At 43.6% G+C, this 9,743-nt stretch overlaps 1 protein-coding gene and 1 long non-coding RNA gene across 2 annotated transcripts; both read left to right on the top strand.

Annotated features, from left to right (window-relative positions):
• Nucleotides 1-6,661: 6,661 nt before the first annotated feature.
• On the top strand, nucleotides 6,662-9,199 carry TOMM5 (translocase of outer mitochondrial membrane 5). The gene is made up of 2 exons (XM_032778136.2): nucleotides 6,662-6,847; nucleotides 8,614-9,199. Exons 1-2 carry the CDS (start codon nucleotides 6,727-6,729, stop codon nucleotides 8,646-8,648), a joined length of 156 nt encoding a protein of 51 aa, XP_032634027.1. The 5' UTR covers nucleotides 6,662-6,726; the 3' UTR covers nucleotides 8,649-9,199.
• On the top strand, nucleotides 7,056-8,003 carry LOC142047009 (uncharacterized). Its single transcript, XR_012656173.1, has 2 exons — nucleotides 7,056-7,261; nucleotides 7,298-8,003. It is a non-coding gene; the product is annotated as an uncharacterized LOC142047009 (long non-coding RNA).
• Nucleotides 9,200-9,743: the final 544 nt, after the last annotated feature.

A 9,743-nucleotide genomic window follows, 5' to 3' on the forward strand; every position in this document is an offset into this window, starting at 1 on the left:
AATATAATGAACATACATCTACAACCCCAAGATCTCTTTACAATGACAAGAATCCTAAAATCATGAGTTATACACCCTTGAATCAAGAAATTTTAATAAATAAATTATATCTTTTTTTTTTATGTGCCTCTTTGTTCCTGAGCCTGTAGGGCAGGGCTGCCCAGAGGATTCAGGGGGCCTGGGGTCTTCGTAGGTGGGTTCTGGAGCAGAAGGACCCCCCCTATGGGTCTTCGGGGCACTTTGGTGGCGGGTCCCGGAGTGGAAGGACCCCCCACTGCCGAATTGCTGCCAAAGACCTGGAGTGGAAGAAGCTCCGGGGCCCCGGGCCCCGCGAGAGTTTTCCAGGCCCCCAGAGAGAATGAAGGACCCCGCTCCAGGGCCCCCGAAACACTCTTGTGCAGGGCTTTGTGGGGCCTGGGGCAAATTGCCTCACTTGCCCGCCCCCCAGGCAGCCCTGCTGTAGGTGCAGTAAGGCCAGTTCCAGTGCCTTGAGCCTGAACACCTGAATGAATCTTAGTCTCCCCTCATACTTTCCTGTTACTTCTCTCAAACATTTAATATACCTAAGGCCATATCTACACTTTAAGTGTGGGTTAACTCAAGTTATGTCAGCACAGAGTCACTGTGGTTACTATGCCAAGTATCAGGGGGTAGCTGTGTTAGTCTGTATCCACAAAAACAACAAGGAGTCCAGTAGCACCTTAAAGACCAAACAGGTCAGACAGGGGAGGTTGTGGCCATGGGATCCAACTTCTTATAATGCATTGTTAACTATCCACTAATATCATATGTATCCCATACATAAATGCACACATAATGTTTACTTTTTTTTTCCTAAACCCATAAACTTGCCTGGCCCACCTCACTGTCTGCCATTTCACACAGAATCATGGAGCTGGTATGGCTCTGCACTATTGTCATGAGTGTTTGCACCCAAAGGCGCATACTCCTTTACTATTTGCAGAGCAGCAAACATACATGTGAGGTGTGACATTATACTCTACATTCTTTATGAAAAAATGCTTAAGATATGGATATGACATAGCTAATATATACTTTATGCAAGATGGCTGATGTGGAGTATCATTGCAAAACTTAAGACCTATTGACTGTGTTTATCCAACCTGTATGCATGTAACATTTATATCTGAGGCTAGAAATATTGACCATATCTCTATATTTCAAATGTGCTCTGTTGGATGAAGCCAGACAATGTTAGTGGCTTATTGACAGAATGCACAAAGACATAAAGATTCCCCCAGGAACTGTGTGCAGTAGGAACCTCTGAATGATAGTGCTTACAATGGGGATTACTTGACCGTAACCAGATACCTCTGCACAGTGGGTGCTGTTTGACCCAGGTCACAACACAAGAGCCTTCCAGAAATTGGGGCGAAGAAAGAAAAGGTGGACAATGACAGCCTACAAGAACAACCGGAAACACCTGAGGTACAAAGACTGAACAGTGACAAGTGATTGTCCCAGCAATCTGGATGATGGGAAGACAGACACTTTAGCTCAGCTCAGCATACTGAGAACGAGAAGGATCTGACATTATCAACCACTGAAGAATAATCCAGGTGTATATAATATATCTTGTGTCCCCCCTAGGCAGACATAGACATTTTTCTCACTGCTAATAAAACTAATGAAAACAACACAAGACCGGTTAAGTTTTAACAGTGAAGACAAAGGCTAAAGAAAATGTCTCAAAAATTAAAGTATCAGAGGGGTAGCCGTGTTAGTCTGGATCTGTAAAAGCAGCAGAGAATCCTGTGGCACCTTATAGACTAACAGATGTTTTGGAGCATGAGCTTTCGTGGGTGAATGCATGCATCTGACGAAGTGGGTATTCACCCAAGAAAGCTCATGCTCCAAAACGTCTGTTAGTCTATAAGGTGCCACAGGATTCTCAAAAATTAAATGAGAGCGCAATGAGGTGACATGTGAGTACCAGAGTTCGGAGTGTAATTTTTGTGGTGACACCTCTTTGCTCCTTATGTGTGTGAAACAGTGACAGAAGTGGAAGTCTGTATAAAGCACAATGGTAGATTTTCTGCCTGTGAGCTTGCTTTCCAAAGGAATTAAGTATTCCACATACTATTTATAATGCTTTTCACTACTCTCAATGTTTTGTGTGCATTCAATGTTTTTTTTTATTAATAGACTGCATGACCTACTATGCAGTGGAAAGGGACCACTAAAGATTTATTTTTAAATGTTCAGACTTTCATTAAGGTTTTTCATGCAATAGCCATGAAATTCCACTTGCAAAATGTTTTTAAACAGTCCTGAAAATATAGGAATGTCGGGTTGGTTCTCTCTTCTCCAAAAACGTGTTTGGTATCAAGTGTTTGTCTAATAGGTATCTTGGGGACGGCGACTAAGCACCTTGTCATACAGCGAAAGTGTCACTTAAGATTTCTTGAGTAATAAACATGTACACAAAGCTGTGACATTGGCCCTAAACCATGGTGGATTCGATTTCAATCAGATTGATTTAAATCATAATTTAAATCATTGGTCAGGAAGACTCGATTTAATCATGGGTTTCTAGATAAAAGTGCATTCTTGTTGGTTTTTATAGCCTTAATACACCTTCTTCACAACTCAGAGTTAGATATGTTTCATTTCTAGAAGGTACACACTATACATTTTTAAACAGTGATTTATTTAGAAAACATTTAAGAGTAGTTTTACAGCTATATCAGAAAATGAATGTGTGACATTCTATTCCTGGGGGGAGTGTGCCCCATCTTCCTCATTTTCATATAATTGTGATCTTACTTATAAAGCATGCCATGTAAGGTATCAGTGGAGAGAGTTCGGGTTAGGGTTACACACCAAACCTGTCCAAAGAAAAGTTTATGGCATATGGTTTTTCCTTTCAGCTTAACCTGGAGATGTGCAAAAAATTGGGATTACAACATAGCTTCATCAACCCATACCATCCACAAAAAAATGGACTAGCTGAAAACACAAACAAATCCATCAAAAGATAATTTTAGGGCAGGGAAAATTACAGTATTAATGGAAAGGAGAATGCACTATGACAGAAGCTACAAATTGCTTCAGACGTTTAGTGCATTGAAACTCAACTTGTCTTTTATTTAAAGTAAAAGGAATTATCCCACTGCACTAGGATGCTCTCTTTATGCCTTTTCGACTGCATACAATTTCTCTCAGTAAAGACAGCCCTTTCCCCTTCCCCCACAAATAATCCATCCCCATTTTTCACAGAGCATTGCGCAAGTTGGATGATGTCAGTAAGACTAATTGTGATTAATTTCTTGGTGACATTGTATTTTCTTTGCGAACAAAACCAAACATAACAACCAAATTGTCACTCTATCGAGTACTGTATGGCTTTGACGCAAGATTCCCAGACCAAATCTCAGACAACTACATGGTAAGTGTCCTTCAGCTTTCAGGTGCATATGTTATTCTGCGATGGATCTTTTTACAAACACAACTCCTTCTCCATTTGTTTCCAAAACCAACAGATTTTAAGGAACTTGATGAAGAATACTCCAAAGAGTACATCATGAAAATTGAAGCTAGATATGATGCTGAAACTAAACTGGCTATTAATAATATTCAAAAGCACAAGAAAAGCAACAAATACAGTATGCCAAAACTAAGACTCGTAAACATGGGGAAATAATATTCAAGGTTGGTGACATTGTCACGTTACTGAATGCAAGACGGAAAACAAGAAAGAGGGGGCAGGTACAACCTACCTACATGGGACTATACAAACTGCCTCTGTAGAGGGCAAAAGAGTTAAATTAGAAAACAAGTTAGGGAAAGGTTTAGCAAAGTTGTACAGTATCTCCCAACTAAAAGAATTTAAAAAGCCTTCAAAATTAGGTGAGGAAAACATATCACAGAGAATCATGGAAAAGGAAACTGCTGTGGATGACAGTGTGAAAACCTCAGAGGTAGGAGAAATGAGAGGGAATGCATCTAACACGCCTCACAACAGTCAAGTGGAGGTCACACACACGGAAAAGGAGGAGTGTGTAATGTCAAGAGTTTCAAGCAGTCATCCAGGTGATTTTGATGACATGGTTACGGAGGATGATGAAGACAGTGAATGGTTTCTCAAAGGTATTGCTTACCACACAGTTGTTTTTAAAGAATTTGTTGACACACTTCCATTTATCAAGCATGTCAATGGTTTCCATGTAGGAATGGAATGTTTGCTTGCAAAAGTCATTTCTCTATTTCTTTTGTACACTACATCACACAAGAGAGGTGGGAGGCACACCAACTTCTATCTAACACCTGGTGATAGATCCAGAGGGGTGAAAAGATCTGCTGCTGAAATCAGAATTGTAGCTGGCCTATTTACTCTTGAGTTAACAGGGCAGGGGGAAGTTGAGAGGACAAACTGGAGGCACAGAAGGTGATGTAACTTGCCAAAGTTACACAGCAAGTCAGTGGAAATCCTGGCTCTCATTTCCCTGTACTTTTCTTCAGAATCCCAAATTATAAAATTTCTGGATTTCCCTGGTAAATTCTCAAAAGGGCTGCTCAGTGTAATCTCTCTGGTATATTCCCCCACTATATTTCCAGCAGCAGCAGCTATTATCTGGCAGGTTAATCAGCTGAAACTCTCATCTTTCCAAATGTCATCTTGTGTGTATTTAGTTTTGTGCTGAGTGAGAGAAGCCAGATGAAGGCAGGGAGTGTGATTGGGCTGGGAATGTGCAGAGTTTAGCAGAAAGAGAGAAATCTGTGTGATACTTGTTCACATCACATTTTGTCAGCTGCAGTATTCAGCATTAGTTTCTTTTGCTCCTGAGGCCACGTCTAGACTACGCACCGTATCAGCGCGTTACAATCGATTGCTCGGGGATCGATATATCGCGTCTGATCTAGACGGGATATATCGATCCCTGAGCGCACTTAGATCGATTCCGGAACTCCACCAAGACGAAAGGATTTCCGGATTCGACATGGCGAGCCGCGGACATCGATCCCGCGTGGTGAAGATGGGTAAGTAAATCGATTTTAGATATTCGATTTCAGCTACGCTATTCTCGTAGCTGAAATTGCATATCTAAAATCGATTTTATCTCGTCGTATAGACCTGGCCTAAGAAATATAGCAGGGTAGGTTTGATTATTGTGCTAGGCCAGGGGTTTTCAAAATATGCACTGTGGCTTGTAAGGGAAAGCCACTAGCTGGTCATGAGACACTGTTTACCTGAGGGTCCACACGTATGGCCCTTCGCAGCTCTCAGGAACTGCTAATGGTAAGAATTCACTGTCTCTCTGCTACAGGTTGCAAATTGCTACAGATAGCCCTATGGTGTGAGAAACTGCTGTCTGTAGGAATTCGCTTCATCACATATATCGTTGTTACAGGTAGCTCATCCCTAAAGGTTGCAGTTTCTAACATGTATGTGTCAGAAAGTGCAATCTGTAGGACTGTGCTACCTGCAGCAGCGACAGGTCCTACTTTGCTAAAGAAAAGGCCATCTGATGTAGCTAATTCAAGCAGATAGCAGTCTCACATCTCTACGGTGTGAGAAACTGCTATCTGTAGGGATTATCTTAATCAGATTGCAGTGTTACAGGTAGCAGCACATCCCTACAGATTGCAATTTCTTATAATGTGTGTGTGTGTGAATATGCTATCTGTAGGTCCGGTCTATCTTGCCCTTAATATGGCTTTTGATACTGTCTCCCATGACCTTCTCATAAACAGACTGTGGAAATGCAACCTAGATGGAGCTAAAATAAGATGGGGGCAAAACCAGTTGGAAAACAGTTCCAACAGCAGTTATCATTGATTCACAGGCTGAAAGGGCATAACGAGTGGGGTTCTCCAGGCATCAGTTCTGGATAATTTCTATTCCAAATCTTAATCAGTGACTGAGATAATGGCATACAGAGTACAATTATCAAGTTTGTGAATGATAACAAGCTGCACGCATACAAAATGGGAAACGATTTCCTAGGAAGGAGTACTGTGGAAAGAGAGCTGGACCACAAGCTGAATATGAGTAGTCTGGAAATGGATCTATGCAAAAAACTAGAACATCACCCTGGGATATCTGCTCTACTCTGCACTGATTAGGCCTCAACTTAAGTATTGTGTCCAGTTCTGGGCACCAAATTTCAAGAAAGATGTGGACAAACTGGAGAGAATCCAGAGAAGAGAAAAAAAATTAAGGTCTAGACAACATGACCTATAAGGGAAGTAGCATCTTTTTACAAGAGCTGTTTCTTACAATCTGTACGTATAAGTAACTGCCACAGATAGCACATTTCCACATGCAGCGATATCACATGGATTACAGTGCAAGAAACTGCTACCAGCAGGCATTTGCTACATCAGATAGCAGTTTACTAAAACAGCAATTTCTTACAATCCATTACGTATCAGTAACTGCTACCAGTAGCACATTCCTACAAGGAGCAGCTTAATACACTACACTCAGCGTGGATTCTCCTGCCCCACCCACAGATGAGGGCAGTGGGCTTCAGTGAGGCTACTGCGCATGCTCCGCGATGGCTAAGGGCTGAAGCCTGCGGAACAGAGGGGCAGCCACGCCGTTCCATAGTCACGTGACTCGCTCCCTTTCTGTCGTGCTGTGCGCAGAGCGACGGTTGTGACAGCTCGTGTCCCTGCTGAGGAGCCGTAGCGCGGGCGGGGCCAGAAGGCGGAGCGGGGCAGCAGCGCCCGCCGCGGAGCCCGAGCAGCCTGGCCGCCGCCATGTTCCGGATCGAGGGGCTGGGGCCCAAGATAGACCCGGAGGAGCTGAAGCGGAAGATGCGGCGGGATGTTTTCAGCTCGGTCCGCACCTTCCTCATCTACGTGGCGCTGCTGCGGATCAGTGAGTGACGGGCGGGGCGCGCGCTGGCCCTTCCCCTCCCCCGGGGCCTCGCCGCCCGCCCCACGTGGGCGCGCGCTCCCCCTCCCCCCCCCGTGATCCGGCCTGTGCTCAGCCCCGAACCCCCGAGCTCGCCGTGGCGGGAGGGGGCTGGGCTAGGGCTGGCTCGGGCGGGGCGCAGAACAGGGGCGCTGGGCTGCTGGCGGGGCCCCGCTAATTGCAGTGCAGACACCCCCGCGGCCAGCTGCACCCTGTGGGGTGCAACGGGCTATGCAACCCCCCCCCCGCAAAAATTCCACGCTGCCTTCTGCGGGCCGGACCCCGGCCAAGGACACGCGTGTCTGGAGCGAAAAGTCTCGTCGCATTTGTAGATCAGGTGGAAAGTTTGAAAGCCCGAAAAACCGAAGGAATTTAATTGTCTCCGCGAGGCTGCACGTCCCGAGGGGGTCGGAGCCGGTCCCTGCAGCGGATTGTTGGCTGGTTCCGGCACAGGCCTGGGTCTGCTCATGCTCCTTTGCAGGGATCTCTCTGCCCCACGGCTCTCGCAGTCAACTTGTCAAGGGTTGATTGTCTCCTGGTGCATCTCCTTGGCTTTCCGACCTCCGGGTAGCGTCTTAAATTCTGTGTTTTTGTTAGGCCTGAATAAAGAAATAGCAGACAAAACCAGGTGTGCTAACCTGACCAAAGTCAGGCTAACAGAGGTTTTCTAAAAAATCCTTAAGTAAAAAATACTAAAAAGCAGCATGTCTCACAAAAAGCTTAAAAAAAAAAAAGTAAAATAAAAAAGGGGCTGCATTCCTGGCATAGTACCAGCTGTGCTGTGTTTAAAAACAGTTCCTTTAAAAACCCCCAGCTTCCCAGCCTCCCTGCTTTCACTCCCTGGTTCTGTTCTCTGTCTGTTTTTAACTCCCCTACATTTCTAACCTCTGGTGCTTGTTAAAATATTATTAATTACCTAATTCTGTAAAACACGTATACTAAAGGTGTCTAGTTTCTAGTTTTTTAAAAAAAGGGTGGGTTGCTCAAGTAAATAATCTATAATGCAACAAAACTGTCTATATAGGCTTATACTAAAACATAAAAAGAAAGCTGGTTCTCTCTAAAAACACGCTGCTCTCTCTTAATGCGTCCACTTGTCAGTAAAGAGCTTTTAATCGGACCTTGCTGGTGTTGCCTGTCTCTCTCACGGTCAAACAACAAACCTCGCCATCTGGGTTCAAGTGCCCAACATTTTCTAGCCGTAGTTCTGCTTCAAAGTAAACATTTCACTCGGCTGGTTAAAATGTGAAGTTAGAAGCAGTTCCAGTAACGCTGAACTTGTACTTCTGTAGGTCCTCAAGCCATTAACACAGGGGTAGGCAATCCATGGCACCTGTGCCAAATGCGGCCTGTGAAATGATTTTCAGTGGCAGTCACGCTGCCCGGGTCCTGGCCACTGATCCTGGAGTGGGGAAGGGGCACTCTGCATTTTAATTTAATTTTAAATGAAGCATCTTAAACATTTTAAAAACCTTATTTTCTTTACATACAACAATAGTTCAGTTAATATATTATAGCCTTACAGAAAGAGACCTAAAAATGTTAAAATGTATTACTGGCAGACAAAACGTTAAATTAGAGTGAATAAATGAAGACTCGGCACACCCCTTCTGGAAGGTTGCCGACCCCTGCCTTAAGGTATAGGCAGAGCAACTTGTACACTTAAAACAACTTCTTATCCTGTTTAATTGGACTAAAAATCTATATCTTGGTTGTATGTTCTTTTTCAGCTCCATACATCTTAAAGAAATTGGATAATATATGAATACAGAAGAGCTGCAAAGACTGGATACATGGAAACAAAAAGAATTGTGGCTGCTTTTCTCTGTTAATAAACAAGGTGTAAAAGGCAGACTTCACATACCGAATGGATCTAAAAATTTCATTTAAGCATATTTGACTTTGTGAGAGCAATGGCCTAGCTGGAAATATGGAAAATGGTTATTGTCCTTGTGATTGACTTCAAGTCATGCAATGCTCCCATGTGGCGGCGTATATTTCTGTTTGTGCTGGTACAGCCCTTGTCCTGTGTCCAGAAATTCCATCATAATCCATTTTTTGTAAGTGCAAACAGAATTTCGTTCCGGAGCTACCTCTAAAATACCACAGTGCTATGGCTGTCAATCTTACTGAACCTGTCTGTGTGAAAAACGAAGTTATTTGGATCCCTAAAATCCATCTAGGAAGCTGTTAACTTGAATCCAGTTGATTGATTGATTGATTTATTTTGTTGTTGAAATAAAATAGAATAACAAGTCTGTGATTTCAGGCACAGTTCTATTCCTTTATTTTTTAATAAAATCAGTTACCGTAGAAGGCTCATGGGATCTTTTTACTTCCATCCTCTCACCGACATCTTCTTTTCCAAAAATGTTTCTCATGTATGGAGTGGGGTGGGTGGGTGAGGTGTGTATGGGGATTGGGAAAAGCAGAGACAATGGCAAGAATGAGGAAGGGGATAGTAAATGCTGTGCTTGTACCTTTTAAGTAGGAGACTGTTCATGCCCTGAAAAGTTTACAGTCGAAATAGACAAGACAGATAAAAGGTAGATGGGGAAATAGTGGCACAAAGAAGGGAAGTCACCCAGACTGTGAGTGGCAGAGCTGGGGTTAGAACACACATCTCTAGTGCTCTGTTCATTAGACTGGGCAGCCTCTGGTCTGAGTTACACTTTCCTCAAATGTATTTTGTTGTTCCAAATTGTTCAGTAAAGCTTACTTACGCATGCCATTTGCTCATTTCTGGCTGTGACGTAGCTTCCCCATCACCATAATACCTGATGCTTCCAAGTCTTCCGCGTGTTCCTAAAACCAAACTGCCTGCCTGCCCGTCTCTAGTGGGGTCCGTTGCTGTTGAGTC

Source organism: Chelonoidis abingdonii, chromosome 6, assembly GCF_003597395.2.
Source record: "Chelonoidis abingdonii isolate Lonesome George chromosome 6, CheloAbing_2.0, whole genome shotgun sequence".
NCBI classification, from domain to species: domain Eukaryota; kingdom Metazoa; phylum Chordata; order Testudines; family Testudinidae; genus Chelonoidis; species Chelonoidis abingdonii.

Excerpts from the sequence above, each read along its gene's own strand:
- TOMM5 (XM_032778136.2), top strand. The coding sequence starts at position 6,727 with ATGTTCCGGATCGAGGGGCTGGGGCCCAAGATAGACCCGGAGGAGCTG. Across the intron at positions 6,848-8,613 it reads CGTGGCGCTGCTGCGGATCA|CTCCATACATCTTAAAGAAA; the intron begins GTGAGTGACGGG and ends GTTCTTTTTCAG.